The 21280-nt window shown below is 41.1% G+C and overlaps 1 protein-coding gene across 1 annotated transcript; it reads left to right on the top strand.

The window, feature by feature from the left end:
- The first annotated feature begins 9319 nt into the window (after positions 1-9319).
- fam83c (family with sequence similarity 83 member C) lies at positions 9320-18117 on the top strand. The gene is made up of 4 exons (XM_020482804.2): positions 9320-10194; positions 11412-11579; positions 11904-12028; positions 15093-18117. The coding sequence occupies exons 1-4, from the start codon at positions 9685-9687 to the stop codon at positions 16075-16077; spliced, it is 1788 nt and encodes a 595-aa protein (XP_020338393.1). The 5' UTR covers positions 9320-9684; the 3' UTR covers positions 16078-18117.
- Positions 18118-21280: the final 3163 nt, after the last annotated feature.

Raw genomic sequence — 21280 nt, 5'->3', positions numbered from 1 at the left:
CCCTTTTAGGTCCCACCTCCTGCATTTGTTTGAGGGCTTTTTTTCCACAGCAGGAGTTCTCATTCAGTAAAATCACCCCATCCATGCAGTCTTTCACCTATGCTTCAAACTCATATGGGAGATGTATTTCACATTTCCCATGAAAGTTTAGAAAACGCATCTTATGAAAGACAACAATCCAAAACTAGCGATGGGGTATAAACATGTATTGGTCATTTTATGATGCTGGGAAGTGATATAAACAAAGATGGAGTCATCAGCAAGTCATTGTTCACTTAAGCCACAGGTCTATATAAAAAGGACTTTATATACGGTTGCTAGTGGTTAGTACTACATGGTCATATAATCTTGTTTGGTGCACCTTTCTAGGCCATGTCCATTTGCTCTGCGGGCAGCCAGGCGCTGACCTATACTGCTAACACAGAGATCATGTGCAGGTTTACAGCATGGTGGTTTTAGAGCAGTCAACAGGACAGCAGTAAAACTAACAGTCTTCCTGTGTTATATTATCCTTCAGGTGTGTCACCTGGTGTTTACTTACTACACCATGATCCACACAGCCTGCTCACATGACCAGGCAGGATTCAGTGTGCCACTTCTGTTGTGTTGTTACGTCTTCCAGTACTGGGACCCTTTTGGGTTCAGATCAGTCACCCCATTTCCTCTACTTGTTTGTGTTCAGATCGGTGCGCCACCTTTCTACAAAGATTATTTTGTGATCTGAATAGTGCTGCGGTAATCTTATCAAAGATGACCTTTGAGTTTTCTTGACCTTGTGATTAGTAGTCTCATCTAGGTCTCAGAGAGATAGATATATATATATATATCTGAGACCTAGATGAGACTACTGTACTTCAACTATGGGCAATACCACATTTGTTTCACAACAGGAGAATAACTGCCTCATCCAACAATTCACTGGGAATATTCACTAAGGCTTCCCTCAACTTTTACCCAAACTGGAAATATAGCAGTGTTGGTTAGAGCCCTAAGTTTTTCCTGGTCGAATCACAAGGTCAAGAAAACTCAAAGGTCATCTTTGATAAGATTACCGCAGCACTATTCAGATCACAAAATAATCTTTGTAGAAAGGTGGCGCACCGATCTGAACACAAACAAGTAGAGGAAATGGGATGACTGATCTGAACCCAAAAGGGTCCCAGTACTGCAAGACGTAACAACACAACAGAAGTGGCACACTGAATCCTGCCTGGTCCTGTGAGCAGACTGTGTGGATCATGGTGTAGTAAGTAAACACCAGGTGACACACCTGAAGGATAATATAACACAGGAATATATATAATTATTTTTTTACCTTTTATTTAACCAGGCAAGTCAGTTAAGAACAAATTCTTATTTTCAATGACTGCCTAGGAACAGTGGGTTAACTGCCTGTTCAGGGGCAGAACGACAGATTTGTACCTTGTCAGCTCGGGGGTTTGAACTTGCAACCTTCCGGTTACTAGTCCAACGCTCTAACCACTAGGCTACCCTGCCGCCCCAGTGTAACACCCTTCCCCCAAACTACATTTAACAACCTACCCAAAATATTAAATCTCAAACAGACTTTAAACAGGAAATGGCTCAAGTCGGCTTAGTCAGTGTTCCCATGGTAGTAAACTGTAAATGTCCCGAGGCCCAGACCAGAGAGTGACAAACAGCGCCTTGGAAAAGGTCGACGTTAAGCTGTTTAGAGCAATGTTGTCAGGCTGCAATTTATTACCATGAGCTGGATGGAGGCCCTGGCACCGCACCAGGGAGTCAACTGGTTCAAACACGGCCCTGTTTTTTCCTATTTGTTTTCTTCATGAGAGTCCTGGAGGAGCGCTCACCCTGCTGCTGTGTTAAGGGAGTGTTTAGTGCATGCCTATGGGTGGAGGAGGTTTGGCTTCACAAACCCAGTGGTATCACGGCTAAGCTCGCTTCAGGTGATATGTATAATCTCTAGGTGTAAGCAGTACTGTCAGTTAACTTAAATGCAAAAAATTGTTTCCTCCCTTAAGGAGAGAGTGTTGATTTCGCTTAGCTCGGAAAACATTACGAGGGTTCTGGCCCACGTTGATTTCAGAGAAATTGTTTTAATTGGGATGTCATATAATCAATCAAAAATGACCCTACAAAGTGCTCAGTGAAAATCTGAGGTGGCCCTTCCAATTTGAATTAACTTATGCTCTCAATTTTGCAGGGATAATGCCTTTCCATTGTATTAATGAAATTAGGTCATTTTAAGCATTTGTACTCTTAAATCTACCCGGTACAGCCAGAAGAGGACTGGCCACCCCTCGGAGCCTGGTTCCTTTAGGTTTTTTCCTAGGTTCCTGCCTTCTCGGATGTTTTTCCCTACAGCAACCTTTTGGTTACTGGCCCAATGCTCTAACCACTAGGCTACCTGTCGCCTCTCTTTGTGTCAACTGCTGATGAAAAAAGGCTTTACAAAATGCGTTGGCTTGATTTGCCATAAATATATCATCTAGATATGTTAAGTTTGTAGACAGTCACATGTACAAAGTTATTTATTGACAGAGGCAATCATGAAAAGGACTACAGAGTAAGCCAAGCACTTAATTGTTGTGCTATATCCTTTCATTTAAGAACCCGTTCCTCTATCTGCTACTGTCAATCTAACTACACTTTATTCAGCCAGTCTTTACAGGCAATTCCCAGGAGGTTAAACATGATCTAGGAGAAGCTGGATTAGCAGGGTGAGACCAGCTAGCTAAGAAGGTTATCTGATGAAACGTTCCATGTTTCCCTAGCTGAGAAGAGAAAATGTTTAGGACTGACACATCTTACCGAATATGTATAGTATGCAAAACCCTACAGCATGTTTGATGGTTTTATTAGCAAAAGTATTTCTCCACAAAGAATGAATTCATTAGGAGAGTGTTGGCCTTATGTCATATGGGGCATCCTTGTATCAACTTTTACTGAGCGGTTGCTGGGACAAGTTCGAGTCAGGTCACATCTTTTTAATCAAATCGAATTTTGCAAATTTGTACTTGCCCTCCCTGCAGGGCTGTGGCTGTCATTTCCATTTATAATGTAACTCCTGTTATTTAAGCATTACTTCAGCACCTCTTAGCACCACCCTTCACAAACAATCAGATCAAAACCATTATTTGAGTTCTCCATCTTGAAACGTCTGAAAAGCTGAGGAAGAAGATGCCAGATGTCTGGGTAGTTCAACAATTCTATGGCAGTGCTCCATCTTCCATTTTTTTTGTTTTTACTGGAATAATGGGTGGTGGCATATTACTATTGGTGGGATATTTATGTAAAAATTAATAAATAAGGCTGGCACGTAGCTCGTAGTCAATGTATTATTACGATTGCCATTTTACCTATTTGAAAGGTCCAATTTGTATTTCTGAGAATACAGTGGGGCAAAAAAGTATTTAGTCAGCCACCAATTGTGCAAGTTCTCCCACTTAAAAAGATGAGAGACCTGTAATTTTCATCATAGGTACACTTCAACTATGACAGACAAAATGAGAAAAAAAAATCCTGAAAATCACATTGTAGGGTTTTAATGAATTTATTTGCAAATTATGGTGGAAAATAAGTATTTGGTCACCTACAAACAAGCAAGATTTCTGGCTCTCACAGACCTGTAACTTCTTTAAGAGGCTCCTCTGTCCTCCACTCGTTACCTGTATTAATGGCACCTGTTTGAACTTGTTATCAGTATAAAAGACACCTGTCCACAACCTCAAACAGTCACACTCCAAACTCCACTGTGGCCAAGACCAAAGAGCTGTCAAAGGACACCAGAAACAAAAGTGTAGACCTGCACCAGGCTGGGAAGACTGAATCTCCAATAGGTAAGCAGCTTGGTTTGAAGAAATCAACTGTGGGAGCAATTATTAGGAAATGGAACACATACAAGACCACTGATAATCTCCCTCGATCTGGGGCTCCACGCAAGATCTCACCCCGTGCGGTCAAAATGATCATAAGAATCCCAGAACCACACGGGGGGACCTAGTGAATGACCTGCAGAGAGCTGGGACCAAAATAACAAAGCCTACCATCAGTAACACACTACGCCGCCAGGGACTTAAATCCTGCAGTGCTAGATGTGTCCCCCTGCTTAATCCAGTACATGTCCAGGCCCGTCTGAAGTTTGCTAGAGAGCATTTCGATGATCCAGAAGAAGATTGGGAGAATGTCATATGTTCAGATGAAACCAAAATATAATTTTTGGGTAAAAACTCAACTCGTCGTGTTTGGAGGACAAAGAATGCAGTGTTGCATCCAAAGGACACCATACCTACTGTGTGAAGCATGGGGGTGGAAACATCATGCTTTGGGTCTGTTTTTCTGCAAAGGGACCAGGACGACTGATCCGTGTAAAGGAAAGAATGAATGGGGCCATGTATCGTGAGATTTTGAGTGAAAACCTCCCATCAGCAAGGGCATTGAAGATGAAACGTGGCCGGGTCTTTCAGCATGACAATGATCCCAAACACACCGCCCGGGCAACGAAGGAGTGGCTTCGTAAGAAGCATTTCAAGGTCCTGGAGTGGCCTAGCCAGTCTCCAGATCTCAACCCCATCAAAATCTTTGGAGGGAGTTGAAAGTCCATGTTGCCCAGCAACAGCCCCAAAACATCACTGCTCTAGAGGATATCTGCATGGAGGAATGGGCCAAAATACCAGCAACAGTGTGTGATAACCTTGTGAAGACTTACAGAAAACATTTGATCTCTGTCATTACCAACAAAGGGTATATCACAAAGTATTGAGAAACTTTTGTTATTGACCAAATACTTACTTTCCACCATAATTTGCAAATACATTCATTAAAAATCCTACAATGTGATTTTCTGGATTTTTTTCTCATTTTGTCTGTCATAGTTGAAGTGTACCTATGGTGAAAATTACAGGCCTCTCTCATCTTTTTAAGTGGGAGAACTTGCACAATTGGTGGCTGACTAAATACTTTTTTGCCCCACTGTATATGTCCACTCAAACTCAGCAAGATAATCCTGCTGTGTATTTATTATTGATTGTGATTTCAAAATGATCCGTTGAAAAGAAATTGAGAACCCATATCTAAAAAGGGAATATCTGTTTACTATTTTGCTGGTCCCAAAAGTAATGGGAGCAGCAAAGCAGTGAGCGAACATAATATTTTTCTGTTTATTGGACCTTACTTTTGTCCAGCTCCTGTTATTATTGTGGATGTGCGTCAATTTTTTATTTTTTTTAAACATTCATTATTCCTATATGTTAAAATAATGTGCTATTCACAACACAAGTGTTTGCTGTTGTATCACGATGAGCTGTCACCATTACTTCTATGGGCACCTCAGTTGAAAGAATCTGGTTAAACCTGATTTGTTAGTTTTGTAAGGAACACACTGTAGTTGCAGTGGTGATCGTAGTGCAAACTGATGACAATTCCGGTCTCATGATAATGGGTGGTTAGAGAAAGAACACATCTGAGCTGTTTTGACAGCTTTTAGATCAGCATATATGAATGTGATCAACAAGAATAACCCTACTTGTACTGTTAACACTTCAGTGACAGACGATTAGTTGATTCGGAGATAAGTTATTGTAGATAAGGGCTTGATGTCAGGCATTGTATGTATGATATCAACCAGGTATAATATTGCTTAACATGAAATAGTAACTACAAGCATGGGTATTGATTACCTCTACATCCTGCCGCATCACTTCACAATGGAGTACCCCATCCTGTGCCTTCAATTACTAGTTTTGAGTTTTTGTGGGAAGAAAGATTCCACCATGGGTGGGCCTACATCTGCCTTACCCCAGTAAGGATCTCTTCAGTGAATGTGATCAAAAGTATTAACTGCTGGTCAGTTTAATTTTTAAATATCCTTCTTTTGAAATAGAACCTCCACATTGTGGAAAATTCAATCATTATTTTGTATCAATCAATTTGACCTGAAAGATAAAGGAAATACAAAACAAAAGACAAATATCTGCGCCTCAGATGCTGAGATGTAGGCTACTGATTTCCTTCCTGTTGAGGACTTTTAATTTGAGTGTGGATGCTTTTTTAAATATAATTTGCCTTGTGGCCTTTTATGTGCAAGATGACATGTAAATTAACTTCTACAATGTCATGCACTCTTCCCTAGTTCCTATATTTACTATTCAGTCAGTGGCAGTGCAGCCATAGCCAAGCTGGTATGATATGAGTGCCTGATCAAGCAAGCCTATTAGATCTAAATGCTTACATTGCTAGAAGGCAAAATACTAGATGTAACAAAGGTAAATCCGAGACACTCAAATTAGTATGGTATGGTTATATAAGTCAAAAGTAGGGTCAACTTTAGCATTTTAGCTAATTAGCACATTTTCAACTACTTAATACTTTTTACCTACTTTGCAACTACTTAGCATGTTGCCTAATCCTTCTCCTGACCTTAACCCTTCCCCTAACTTTACCCTTAGCTAAAACATCCCCTAACCATAACCCTTGAACATGACTCCTAACCCCTAGTCTAGCTAATGTTAGGTGGCTAACGTTAGATAGCTGGCTAACTAGAATTCATAATGTATCATACGTTTTGCAAATTCGTACCATATAATACGAATTGTAAATAATAACATATCATACGAAATGAGTGATGGCATCCACAAATGAATACATCCAGAATAATATTAAATGCTCTGAGACCAGGTTGAAAATAGAGGTAAATTACTACCAGATAGTCTTGTCTTGTGGACCCGTTTGTCAAATTTAGGTGGACACACAACTCAGAAGCCATATCTTTGCCACTGCTTGAGACCCATTTATCTATTACATACAAAATTGGGTGGGCCTATAAACAATGTATAATAGGCCTACATTGCCTAATTATAACCTATGTAATAAAATAGAAAGGTGACATCAGGTATAGGTTTGTAACAGCGTATTAGGAGAAGTTGCAGCCATGCATTAATTTGTTGTATGCAGACTACAACAAAAAACAAACAATGGAGTGCTAATCCTAGATTGTCACTTAATAACTTCATCCCACTCACGGGGAGGGGTGGAATTGAGAGAGCTCTCAGCCGAATTGAGGTGGAACATTACTGTGTAGAGCCCTTAATCTAACGTAGCAGGCATAAAGGCCTCCCTGAAACGCAATACCACCAATGTCACATATATATACACACTACTGTTCAAATGTTTGGGGTCACTTAGAAATGTCCTTGTTTTTGAAAGAAAAGCACATTTTTTGTCCATGTAAAATAACGTTTAAATTGATCAGAAATACAGTGTAGACATTGTTAATGTTGTAAATGACTATTGTAGCTAGAAACAGCAGATTTTTATTTATTTTATGGAATATCTACAGGCGTACAGAGGCCCATTATCGGCAACAATCATTCCTGTGTTCCAATGGCACATTATGATAGCTAATCCAAGTTTTATCATTTTAAAAGGCTAATTGATCATTAGAAAACCCTTTTCCTAAAAATAGGACCCGCAAAACAACAGTCTCAATGTTAACAGTGAAGAGGCGACTGGAATGCTGGCCTTCTAGGCAGAGTTGCAAAGAAAAAGCCATTTCTCAGACTGGCCAATAAAAATAAAAGATTAAGATGGCCAAAAGAACACAGACACTGGACAGAGGAATTCTGCCTAGAAGGCCAGCATCCCAGAGTTGCCTCTTCACTGTTGACATTGAGACTGGTTGAGGACTTGTGAGGTGTCTGTTTCTTAAACTAGACACACTGATGTACTTGTCCTCTTGCTCAGCTGTGCATCGGGTCCTCCCACTCCTCTTTTTATTCTGGTTAGAGCCAGCTGTGTTAACATAATTGCAAAAGGGTTTTCTAATGATTATTTGCCTTTTTTTAAATGATAAACTTGGATTAGCTAACACAACGTGCCATTGAAACAAAGGAGTGATGGTTGCTGAAAATGGGCCTCTGAACGCCTATGTAGATATTCCATAAAAAATCTGCCGTTTCCAGCTACAATAGTCATTTACAACATTAACAATGTCTACACTGTAATTGTGATCAATTTGATCACAATATTACTACACTGTATTGATCACTGTATCTGATCAATTTGCTGGTATTTTAGTATTTTAATGGACAAAAATATGTGCTTTTCAAGGACATTTCTAAGGGAGCACAAACTTTTGAATGACACACAAAGTGCCTCAAAGTATTCAGACCGATTACAGCCTCAAGTCTTCTTGGGTATGACCCTACAAGCTTGGCACACCTGTATTTGGGGAGTGTCTCACATTCTCCTCTGCAGATCCTCTCAAGCTCTGTCAGGTTGCTGCACAACTATTTTCAGGTCTCTCCAGAGATGTTAGATCAGGTTCAAGTTTGTGCTCTGGCTGGGCCACTCAAGGACATTCAGAGACTTGTCCCGAAGCCACTCCTGTGTTGACTTTGCTGTGTGCTTAGGGTCGTTTGTACTTTTGGAAGGTGAACCTTCGCCCCCAGTCTGAGGTCCTGACTGCTCTGGAGAAGGTTTTCATCAAGGATCTCTCTGTACTTGCTCCATTCATCTTTGCCTCGATCCTGACTAGTCTCCCAGGCCCTGCCACTGAAAAACATCCCACAGCATGATGCTGCCACCACCATACTTCACTGTAGGGGTGGTGCCAGGTTTCCTCCAGATGTGACGCTTGGCATTCAGGCAAAATAGTTCAATCTTGGTTTCATCAGACCAGATAGTCTTGTTTCTCATGGTCTGAGAGTCTTTAGGTGCCTTTTGTCAAACTCCAAGTGGGCTGTCATATGCCTTTTTACTGAGGAGTGGCTTCTGTCTGGTCACTCTACATAAAGGCCTGATTGGTGGAGGGCTGCAGAAATGTTTTGATACCCTTCCCCAGATCTGTGCCTCGACACAATCCTGTCTCTGAGCTCTACGGACAATTCCTAAAACCTCATGGCTTGGTTTTTGCACTGACATGCACTGTCAACTATGGGACCTTATACAGACAGTTGTGTGCCTTTCCAAATCATGTCCATTCAATTAAATTTACCACAGGTGGACTCCAAGTTGTAGAAACATCTCAAGGATGCACCTGAGCTCAATGTTGAGCTGAATAGTTATGTAAATAAGGTATTTTTAAAATAATTTTGCAAAAATGTCTGTAGATTGCTACGGAATTATTATTATTTATCCGTTTTAGAATAAGGCTGTAACGTAACAAAATGTGGAAAAGGTTAAGGGGTCTGAATACTTTCCAAATGCACGGTATGATGGCTACCATAAAGAGACGCTGGGGATAGGTTTTCAATTTCATATCATGTGAGCGAGAGGTGGAGCCAGATGACGTTAGATACCGCGACCGCTATATACAGGGGTGTATTCATTACACCGATTCTGTTGCAAAACTTTTCGTAAATGGAAGAAAACGCAACGAGGGCGAGACCTACCTGAATGTGTCCAATAGAAACTCTTGTTTTTGTTGCAAAACGCAACTTTTTGGACTAATGGTTACACCCTGGTGAGGAAGAGGCGGTGTGCTTCTGAACAGACTATTAGACCAACAATACGAAAGCCCCCGCGGGAATAGCCTACAGTCGCTGTCATAATCGGCAACTAGAGAAGTTCAGTCCATTTCAGCGCAGGCCGTTTTCATAAAGAGACTACTAGTTTTTAGAGATTTACATTTGCTATATGCCTGTAAGAGTACTGTGGTGCAGGAGAGTACACCGCCATCTGTTACCTTAGTGCTGCGTAGGCACAATGATGAGCTCCGACGCGCTCCGGCCGACACAGAACTCTGGGCGCAAAGCGCTTGGTAAACTCGCCAGCAGGTTAGAAGAAGTGAAGAACCCATGGCGACAAGGCTCGACGCTCGAACTCAGCCACAACGAGGCGGCCAGGTTGGCAACCGACGCTCTGTTGGAGTCTGGGGAGAAGGAATACAGACGAGTTCTGACAGAGGAAAGGGAATTAAATTTTCTCTCGCCGCTTGAGATTCATTATATTACGGAGAATGCAGCCAAGAACTGTAGCTCCGAAATCAGCTCAAATGGCACCGAGGCGGACATTGGGGAGGGGGATACGGTGTCGGAGCTTACCTCGGGGACCTATTTCCCAATGATGTCCGACGAAGAGCCACCTATTCTGGAACTAGGGTGGCCAGAAAACCCCCAACGATACGGACCCTCAGAAACACAGATCTATTTCCAAAGGGACAAGACTCACAATGTGAAAGACCTCATTCGGTCGTTAATTAATAAAGCAAAAAGGGTAAGTCATTGAATTGTGTATATATATACACAGAGCGAGAGAGAGAGAGTAACGGCCAATGGCTATGGTCCTCCAAAAAGCACTTGGGTTATTTTCCTACCTCTGTCCACTCCTGTGGTATGGCTATGGGCTTATTTTGCTTTAATACAAACAATTGAACTACTTGACATGTCTAAACATGCCCATGTACTGTATATTTTGCAATCTTATCTGGAAAAGTTGTGTGTTGTCGCTAAAACACATTCATTTACCTCCATGTATTTTAAAGGAAATTGGGGGACAACATTTACAAGCCTTTAAGGTTTCGTTTTGGAGCAAGAGGCCTCCCCATACAGTAATCCATAGGCCCAGGCTATAATTTTCTTAGGGTCATCAATATTTCATACATTCATTTCAGCCTGTAATATGTAATGTGTGCCTCATATTCATTTGAAGAAAATATAGCCTAGTGCAATAGCAATACTTTTTACTAAAGCATGTACAGAGGCATACAGGCCTGCAGCTCTTGCCTAGTTATCCTTGGCAAAAAGCCATGTAGACTTGTGTTAGATAAAAATGTTAACATCTCCTATGAATACCCTCTGCATAATGCATTGTAATGCACACCATAGGTGTATTAATCATATATCCCTACATTCATGTAGCATTATGACCAATACTATATAATGCCTTAAAAAGCAAAGTGTTTTAATGCCCTATATGTAAACCTCATTAAGAGAGCATTATATTGTGCTCATCAAAGGGTATATTCCTCTTTTTTCAATAGGCTAAAAAGGGTATATTCCCATTCCCCTGCACACCCTCTAATACAATGTTTCTAAAAAAAAAAACTCTCCTCTGGGACCCCCAGAGATTTCACAATTTTGTTGTAGCCCTGAACTAGCTCGCCTGATTGACTTAGTCAAAGGCTTGATGATCAATTGGCAAGTTGAATCAGGTGTGCTAGCTCTGGAATATATAAAATACATAGAACAGCTGGGGGTCCCTGATGAGAGGTTTGAAAACCACTGCTTTAATACACCTAGCTGTCTTGCATACCAAACATGTACTTGGTGATTCTGATTCTAAAATTGTATGATCGTTTTAATTATCGTTCATACTTGGCTGGTACAAAATACAGACGTGATAAAAAAAAAGTATTATTATAGGCCTATAGATAAAATTACCAAATAGAAAATTAAATGTTTGTATTTATCAACTTTTCCCTGTGTGTGCAGGTCATAGCGTTGGTCATGGACCTCTTCACAGATGTTGATCTGCTGTGTGACTTGATGGAGGCCTCGAACAAACGCAAGGTCCCTGTGTACATTCTCCTGGATGAGAAGAATCTCAACTACTTTGTTGAAATGTGTGCAGCACTGGATATCCAGAACTCTCACCTGGGTGTAAGTATGGGATGTGGTGGGTGCATGGGTTGATGGATTGCTGAATAGAATGTACTATTTCTACTCTGTATTTCGCTCCCTCTTTTCTCCCCCTCTCTCTCGCTGTGTTTCTGCTTCCCTTTTTCTCTTATTCTGTGTGTGTGTGTGCACGCATGTGCATGCATTCATTATACAATGTGCATTGGTACACTTTTTCAGTGTGAAAATGGAAGATGGGTTGATACCATTTATTACCTGCAAACATACATCATGATTCATTAGATATTGTTAATCTCATTGGTGTTACTATTTCCACAAAATTTGACATTTTCATTACCTTTCCAGAACATGAGAATCCGCAGTGTGTGTGGAGATACGTACTGCACTAAAAGTGGGAAAAAATTCGCCGGGCAGGTCCAGGAAAAGTTTATGATTATAGACTGTGAGGAAGTCATTGCTGGGTCATACAGGTAAGGATTGTACTCATGTCTCCTGGGAAAATACATATCAGTTATTTATCTATTAATTTGCAGTAAATCTAAAGCATAATAAGCGTGAACTGAGAATTCCTATATTGCACAGTATGCTGCTTCAGCTAAGCGCTAGCCTTGCTTTGGACATTGTCTACCAACATTGGGTGGCACTCTGAATTATCTAGTAAGGTGACTCAGGCAAACATAGCTGTAATTTGAGTCATTAGGTAAACATCCCATTCCTAAGTGCTTTGTGCTCTCCCTCAGTTGAACCTTGGTACCTTGTACCGGCATCCAGAAGCCAATTGGTCAAACTCTTTGGAGAGTGGATGGGATAAGTCTTCTAGGAGGAAGGTCACCTTGTGCAGCAAGAGTTTGTCATGTCAGGCAAGGCTGGGTAGCTGTGATCCCATTAGATGGAGAGCAGACTTTGATGGTTGTCTGTAAGCAGTTTTTACAGATAAATGGTTTAATAAGGAAAACGTTATCACAACGGCATCAGGGGGACTCTAGAGGCAAAAAAAATAAAATGTTCTGCTATTTAATAGTTATAACAGCTAAATAACCACTGTGTTAAACTCTATCTTTGATGCCGATTAAATGTCTCCCAAAGCTAGTGGCCTATGGTGCTTTTATTTAAATGTTTGTATTTTTGGGGGGGGATCTGGAATGAGTAGGTGTGTCCAAACTTTTGACTGGTACTGTATATATTTAAAAATCTATATATTTTCCTTTATTTTCCCCTAACCATAGCACCCCTCCCCTAATTGGAGTAAAGTGCTTTTCTTGTACGATTGATAGAAGTGGAAGCATTTGAAACAAGCAAATAATACTTGACCATGATAGAAGTGGTTATAAAATTAGTCCCAGTAAGTGTGTTTTAATAATTGAAGAAGTGCATACATGCACTTATTATCTACACTGTATTGCTCATTGCTCTTGTCACTTAATCTCATGCAAAACATTCGTACACCCTCCATTTTGAAAAGCAATGTGTTGGCAGTTTTGTCAACTGCCAACAAAACTAGTATCAGTTGAACAAACTTGTTCTTGAGAGCCCTCGGGCGTTTTATGGGCTTGATGATGCCTAGAGGAATGTGTGTAGAGGAACTTGAGATTAATGTGTACATTTCTTCCTTGGCCTTAGAAAAGTGTATGTCTCAATATGTAGCTTGTATGTTTAGATTTTGCCTTCATGTTCAGACAGGAAGATAGAAGTGTCAGCTGATGATGATTCATTACTGGGTAGGGAGGTCTACAAGGGTTTAACTCGGGGGTGAGTGTGCAAACAATGAGGTTTGTACGCATGTGCCAAGCCCTCAGTCAATGCAAAAGCATTTACCTGTAGAGTTTACTGGAAATATATTTGTAGTTCCATTTTATGTTCATCTTGAAATTCAAACAAAACACTTTTATATTTGGAAGTGGTAGCTATTTTGACTATCAAGCACATCCGTATGACAGGCTTTACAACGAAAGGGAAATCAGTAGTACTTCAAACAAAAACAATTGCTCACATACAGAGGAACACTGAGATGCTATGTACCCAAGTTGTTCTTCTGGTTAAGTATTCAAATTGAATTCAAAGTTAGCCTGTTCATATTTGTTTGGTCGTTTTGAAAACATGCTTCCCCTAAGAAACTGTTGATAACACGGGTATTATTATACAGGCATAACGTATTATGTGGTCATAGTGCATTCTAAGTAGGGACCTCACAATATATTATCACAATACTTAAGTGCCAATACGATATGTATTGCAATTCTCATGGTTCTCACGATTCTATATTTATTGCAATTCATTACTGAGATGTTATTGTGATTTGTCCCAAACATATTGCTCACTATATGTCTGCTGCGGAGAGACAATATCATTTTATGATCAGTCATGGAAATAAAACTTTAACTTTAAGCATCAGCTGTCAGAGCAGCTTACAGATCATTGCACCTGTGTAGAGCCCATCTGTAAATAGCCCACCCAACTACCTCATCCCCATATTGTTATTTATTTATTTTTGCTCCTTTGCACCCCAGTATCTCTACTTGCACATTCATCTTCTGCACATCTATCACTCCCGTGTTTATTTTCTAAATTTAAATTGTTTTGCCACTATAGCCTATTTATTTTCTTACTTCATTTAAAACACTGTATATAGACTTGTCTATTGTGTTGACTGTGTTTGTTTATTCCATGTGTAACTCTGTGTTGTACTGCTTTGCTTTATCTTGGCCAGGTCGCAGTTGTGAGAACATGTTCTCAACTGGCCTACCTGGTTAAATAAAGGTGAAATAAAAAGAAAAAAGTGCGAAAAACATGTTAGCTCACTATTTAAAAAGAAGATGGAGAACAAGCTATAGGATGAAAAACACCAGAGTTGTGGCGCAGGTACAGCCGACTAACGCAAGCTAACCCTACCTAGCAAATAAATAAATACATATATTTTTTTATATATTTTTCAAATCGATACTTGGAGTCAAAGTATCAATATAATATCATCCAAAATAATATTGCGATATGTAACCATCAATTTTTCCCCTATCACTAATTATAAGACTTGTCATAAGTATCTTTGAACTAGTTATAATGTGTGTCATGCTATAATGAATCGGAGTTATCAGTCATTTTTGCCTGTTGGAAATTGCCACATAGAAAGACAGCATTAAGTTGATTTATAAAACTTTATAAGGCCTCAGACATGCTTAAAACAAATGTTTTATGACTATATGCCCTAAGTAAAGTGTTACTAAACTGTCATATTGCTTGCTGCTTGTCGTCTAAAGCTGTTCAAAAGATATGTTGGTTTCTCACCAGAATTAGTTACCAGTTGCACAGGATGTACTTATATCTTTTTCTGAAGGTTTATAAATAGTGTGCAAACCATTTGTGAGTTGAAAAAGTTTTTATGCACTACAGGTCATTTGTTTTTAAGTAGAACATTACTGGGTAGGGATGCTGTATGGCATATTTAGCCCATTATGTACTGAGTACATTTGTGTGTACATACTGTACAACTACTTGTTGTTGATGTCATTGTTCTCGATCATGTTCCCTTTCCTGTAGTTTCAGCTGGCTCTCAGCGCAGGTCCACAGCAACATGGTGATGCACTTCTCTGGGCAGATCACTGAGAGCTTCGACCGAGAATTCCGCTGCTTGTACGCTGACTCTCAGATCATTGACTGTTTCCATAACCCAGATGAGGAGGGTCTCCCTTACTACCCCTACCCTGTTACTGCGCCCAACATGGGGTTAGACTTCTTCCCCGAGAGGTCACGGGATAGGGAGAGGGTTCTGAGTTCAGAGAACTCCAGCAGCCAATCCAGTTGCAGCATGTCCAGCATCAAGGCAGCACCTGGCATGACCAATACGGTTTACAAGGTCACTCAAGGTCATGACAAGAAAGAGACCAGCAACTCTCACCTGAGCCCTGAGAGGAGAGGAGGGGCACTAACTCCCTCCCTTCATAATCAGACTGCCCAAGGCACAAGAGGCTCCCCCAATGGGACCAATCACAGCCCAGTTACAGAGCACGCTTCCTCTGGGATCGGCCAATCCGTCGGGATAGAGTGGTCCAAGTCCATCCCCACAGAGTTCCGCCAACCAAAAGTTGGCGGAACAACGTCCAAGTTTCAGACTCTTGGTTTATACGACCAAAAGTCAAGCCTCTTCAACATTAGCCCCAAGACAGAGTCTCCAATGCCGGACAGCAAACTCTCTGCCAAGCAGAGGACTACCTCCAACCCCGTCCTCAACAAGCTCACCGACCTCTTCCTCCCCCCAACCAAGAAAGACTTCCTCCCCCCAACTGAGAAGGACACCTACATCTTCAGGAGGTCTTCTCCTCACAGCACAGCCTTTGGGGTGCCAGACCTCTCCCAGACAGAGCCGGAGAGCGAGCAGACTCCCCCGCCACCGCCCCCCATGATAAACCGGAAGGACCAGAAACGCATGACCTTAGGCCACAGCAAACTTGACCTGGTCAACCACTACAACAAGATGAAGTCCAAACAGGTGTACAGCAGGTTTGAGTTAAAGAATAACAACTGAGGCTCTGCTGAGAAAGTACTTTACCTCCCCTACCCCCATCGCACTGGACCTCCAGGAAGCAGAGCACACCTTTTTGCCTTTTGTAGAGAACATTATAGCGGAGTGGCATTTTGTACCTTAATACCCAGATAGGAGTTTAGAGGAGGGTAGAGTACAGCCTGAATTAGCCTGTTTACACTGAGTTGTAGTTTTTAGCTTTTTAGCATTTGCATGTAGACATTGAAGCTGTGGCGGTCCTGCCAATAAGTGACATGACACATTTTGCTTAGGGTCCCCAAAATGCTAGGGCCGGCCCTTCATTCAATGAATGTGTATTGTGTTCTTATTTCTGTGTCTTTCACTAGCCAGTATGGCTTTAATGATTTAATACTGTATGAAATGAGTTGTAAATGGAGTTTTACTGGGGTATTTTAAGATGTTTTTACTTTTGATCACACCTACTCATTCCAGGGTTGTTCTTTATTTTTACTATTTTCTAATGTACTATTTTTACTAATGTAGAAAATAGTACAAATAAAGAAAAAACCTTGAATGAGTTGGTGTGTCCAAACTTTTGACTGGTACTGTATATCGATAAGTTTAAGTTAGTCTTTTTATATATATATATATATATATATATATATAATATATATATATACATATATATACATACTTTAGGATGATTTGGTGCGAAAAGAGGGACTTCATCAAAGTGAGGATATTAATAGTGAGATGTGCAATGACATTTTGTTCCAATATTTTATTTATTTCATTAAAATAATATACTTGATTGAGAAAATGAATACTGTTTTAGACAGGGTAGCTGTGGTTCTGATGTAGTTGTTGAGCACAATGTGAGTTTTAACCATCAATCATGTGTAAAAAGTAGAATAGCATGTTTTTGTGTTGTGCCCTTACACGACTTTCCAACATTGCTGAGCCGCACACATTAAACAACTGTCCTTCCTCTAGTTTTTTGCCTTGCCAACGTAATGTTATGCACACTAAACTATGTGGGACAGACGGTAGTAGGGGTCAAACACTACAATATTCTTCACTTGCCACGCTGTCTCGTGAAAACGATGTGGTTTAGATTAACGTAACTAGAACGAGCTGTGGTTCAAAGCAGCCTCAACACATTTTCAGTCAGATATTCACGCTTGCCATACAAGTTGAAATATCTAGCCAATACATTTTAAATTGATTTACATTGTCTGTGAACTTCAGAGCTATAATGATTTGACACTAACTTTGGTTAAAGGTAAGTATAAACGCATACTAGTAGTAGTCGTCACTAACGCGACACGTCTTCATCTCACTGGCATCTTCTCTGGCAAGCTCTCATTGGCTATTGCTGATTACTGTTCTCAACTTGTCGTTGCACATCTCACACTACAAGAGCATTGCAGATTTTGTGCGAATAAAATTAAACGTTTGAAAATATCGGGATGGCTCAAAGACTGGATCAGTATCAGTAGCTCTCAGATTTCGGTAGCCCTCAGGCGGCCGCGCTCCCCGAGTCGGCAACGACATTGGGATTTTGTCTCCTATCTCAAAAACTTGTTTTGGACAGCTAAATCGCACCAAAATCATGTAGTGTACGCCCAGCTTTAAAGGTGCAATATGCAAAAATCTCTCTGCAATTTCCTGATTGTTAAACTGAAATTAGGCAAACTAATAGATTTGTATGTGACAAAACAAGCAATGCATAATGTATAGAATCATTGTACCATCTAAACCACTGTCAAATATATTTTCCAGAACCAAATATATTGTATTTTCAGCACTTTGAAGCTGGTGAACGGGAAGCGTAGAAATAGCGCACATAGAGCAGATCTACCGCTTCCTGGACTTGCTTTCAATGAGAACGACATATCTATAACTCACCTTTCTATGTGAATTTGGTCGGGTCGCCCAAAAAGTTATATATTGCAGCTTAAAGAGATGAGTTTGCAAATTAAATATGTGAACTAGAGTTAGAACTGTTACAAGGGCTAAGATTAACTGATTACAGTGTTACTGAAAATAACAATTTGCAATAAAGCTCTTTTTGATTGGGGTTCTAATCTAATTCTGTGTATGCCACCAAATATAAATACTGATGATGTAGGGTGGCCTCAGCCCACAAAGTGATCCTTATCAACTATGCATGGATGCCTCTTTGTTGTCTTAGAAATGCTGCATTATCTCACCAACCCCCATTATGTCACACCTCTGGGTAGCAGAGGTTCTATTGTGATATCATCCTGTAGATCTGAAGTCTGAGTGGAAGTTAACTCAACAGTTATGCAATTGGTCAACCACTCAGATTTTGAATCCGACTAACTCAGATGCTTATAAAAGTCTTAGATTCATTGTCTCTCTCCTTTGCTCCTGACCTGCGCTGTTGAGATACTCTCTCACTCCCATGAGCTATGGTCAATCCCTATCCCAGTCTGTTGTTCCCACATGCTTCAAGAGGGCCACCATTGTTCCTGTTCCCAAGAAAGCTAAAGTAACTGAGCTAAACGACTACCGCTCCGTAGCACTCACTTCCGTCATCATGAAGTGCTTTGAGAGACTAGTCAAGGACCATATCACCTCCACCCTACCTGACACCCTAGACCCACTCGAATTTGCTTACCGCCCAAATGGGTCCACAGACGATGCAATCTCAACCACACTGCACACTGCCCTAGCCCATCTGGACAAGAGGAATACCTATGTGAGAATGCTGTTCATCGACTACAGCTCGGCATTTAACACCATAGTGCCCTCCAAGCTCGTCATCAAGCTCGAGACCCTGGGTCTCGACCCCGCCCTGTGCAACTGGGTACTGGACTTCCTGACGGGCCGCCCCCAGGTGGTGAGGGTAAGCAACAACATCTCCACCCCGCTGATCCTCAACACTGGGGCCCCACAAGGGTGCGTTCTGAGCCCTCTCCTGTACGCCCTGTTCACCCACGACTGCGTGGCCACGCACGCCTCCAACTCAATCATCAAGTTTGCGGACGACACAACAGTGTTTAACAACGACGAGACTGCCTACAGGGAGGAGGTGAGGGCCCTCGGAGTGTGGTGTCAGGAAAATAACCTCACACTCAACGTCAACAAAACTAAGGAGATGATTGTGGACTTCAGGAAACAGCAGAGGGAACACCCCCCTATCCACATCGATGGAACAGTAGTGGAGAGGGTAGTAAGTTTTAAGTTCCTCGGCGTACACATCACAGACAAACTGAATTGGTCCACCCACACAGACAGCATCGTGAAGAAGGCGCAGCAGCGCCTCTTCAACCTCAGGAGGCTGAAGAAATTCGTCTTGTCACCAAAAGGACTCACAAACTTCTACAGATGCACAATCGAGAGCATCCTGTCGGGCTGTATCACCGCCTGGTACGGCAACTGCTCCGCCCACAACCGTAAGGCTCTCCAGAGGGTAGTGAGGTCTGCACAACGCATCACCGGGTGCAAACAACCTGCCCTCCAGGACACCTACACCACTCGATGTCACAGGAAGGCCATAAAGATCATCAAGGACAACAACCACCCGAGCCACTGCCTGTTCACCCCGCTATCATCCAGAAGGCGAGGTCAGTACAGGTGCATCAAAGCTGGGACCTGAGAGACTGAAAAACAGCTTCTATCTCAAGGCCATCAGACTGTTAAACAGCCACCACTAACATTGAGTGGCTGCTGCCAACACACTGACTCAACTCCAGCCACTTTAATAATGGGAATTGATGGGAAATGATGTAAAATATATCACTAGCCACTTTAAACAATGCTACCTAATATAATGTTTACATACCCTACATTATTAATCTCATATGTATACGTATATACTGTACTCTATATCATCTACTGCATCCTTATGTAATACATGTATCACTAGCCACTTTAACTATGCCACTTTGTTTACATTCTCATCTCATATGTATATACTGCATTCAATACCATCTACTGTATCTTGCCTATGCCGCTCTGTACCATCACTCATTCATATATCTTTATGTACATATTCTTTATCCCCTTACACTTGTGTCTATAAGGTAGTAGTTTTGGAATTGTTAGCTAGATTACTTGTTGGTTATTACTGCATTGTCGGAACTAGAAGCACAAGCATTTCGCTACACTCGCGCTAACCATGTGTATGTGACAAATAAAATTTGATTTGATTTTAGCACCTTGTTTTTCTCTCCCTATCTGATCATCCCTAGAATAATGCCTTGCAGTGCTTGTTAATGCTTTCTAACTTAAGCATAATGTAATCCTTCATTTCACAATGTAATTATATCTATTTGCCTTTTCTTATTCCTGTACATTTTTACATTTTAGTCACTTAGCAGACACTCTTATCCAGAGCGACTTACAGTAGTGAGTGAATACATTTTTGTTCTTTTTCATACTGATCCCACATGGGAATCAAACCCACAACTCTAGCATTGCAAGCGCCATGCTCTACCAACTGTGCCACATGAGAGGATCTGTAACTCAACTAGACTATCTGGCATATTGCTGAATCATCTTTATGGAGTCAGATAAAAAATGTAACAGGCTTTGTTAATATAGAAATTGCATAGTCTTATCACGGGTCACATGTGAGGTGTGTTTATATAATATATACTTAGGCTATATGATAAATATTACCCCACTACTATGATGATGATGATGGTAATGACGATGACCAGATACTCTCAGTAAAACATTTATTGTTCACATATAGATTGCGCCCCACTTCTCTGCCCACTTCTCTGCCCTCTTAAGTGTGTGCACTTAAGTGTGCACTTGTACATTTCCCATCATGGATTTAACAATGTGCCACATAAAGATCCACAATGGCCCTAGAGTTGGATAGGGTACCCTCTGATGCACGATTGACATGAGCCAGAAATTGAATTTGTCCAAGCCGTGTGCCCTGACATATAATTACAGTATGTCCTTGTTACCCATGAATTTGCTGGCTTGCATCCCTTTGGATAATTTTCAAAGGCCACTACCAATTGGCAAGCTGTCCAGGAGTGACCCCGTCACTACCAGTCAGGGGATTACTCTAGTTTTGGGGGAACATTGACCTGGTTCAGTGGTCCTTTGTAGGGCAGAATGGGTAACTATCTCTACTGGTCGTGTTTCAGACCTGACTGTCGTTCTTTAAGTTTTCACAATGTCAATTATATAAGTGTACCGGTGTGACTGTACACCAACAGCTGTACATTTAGTCCACATTTAGTAAAAATACATTATT

Source organism: Oncorhynchus kisutch, linkage group LG5, assembly GCF_002021735.2.
Source record: "Oncorhynchus kisutch isolate 150728-3 linkage group LG5, Okis_V2, whole genome shotgun sequence".
In the NCBI taxonomy this organism is placed as follows: Eukaryota; Metazoa; Chordata; class Actinopteri; order Salmoniformes; family Salmonidae; genus Oncorhynchus; species Oncorhynchus kisutch.
The sequence above is the reverse complement of the archived record's forward strand: the minus strand, read 5'-3'. Positions and strand labels throughout refer to the sequence as shown.

Coding starts and splice junctions, on each gene's coding strand:
- fam83c (XM_020482804.2), top strand. CDS start 9,685: ATGATGAGCTCCGACGCGCTCCGGCCGACACAGAACTCTGGGCGCAAA. Junction 10,195..11,411: donor TAATTAATAAAGCAAAAAGG/GTAAGTCATTGA, acceptor CTGTGTGTGCAG/GTCATAGCGTTGGTCATGGA. Junction 12,029..15,092: donor GTCATTGCTGGGTCATACAG/GTAAGGATTGTA, acceptor CCTTTCCTGTAG/TTTCAGCTGGCTCTCAGCGC.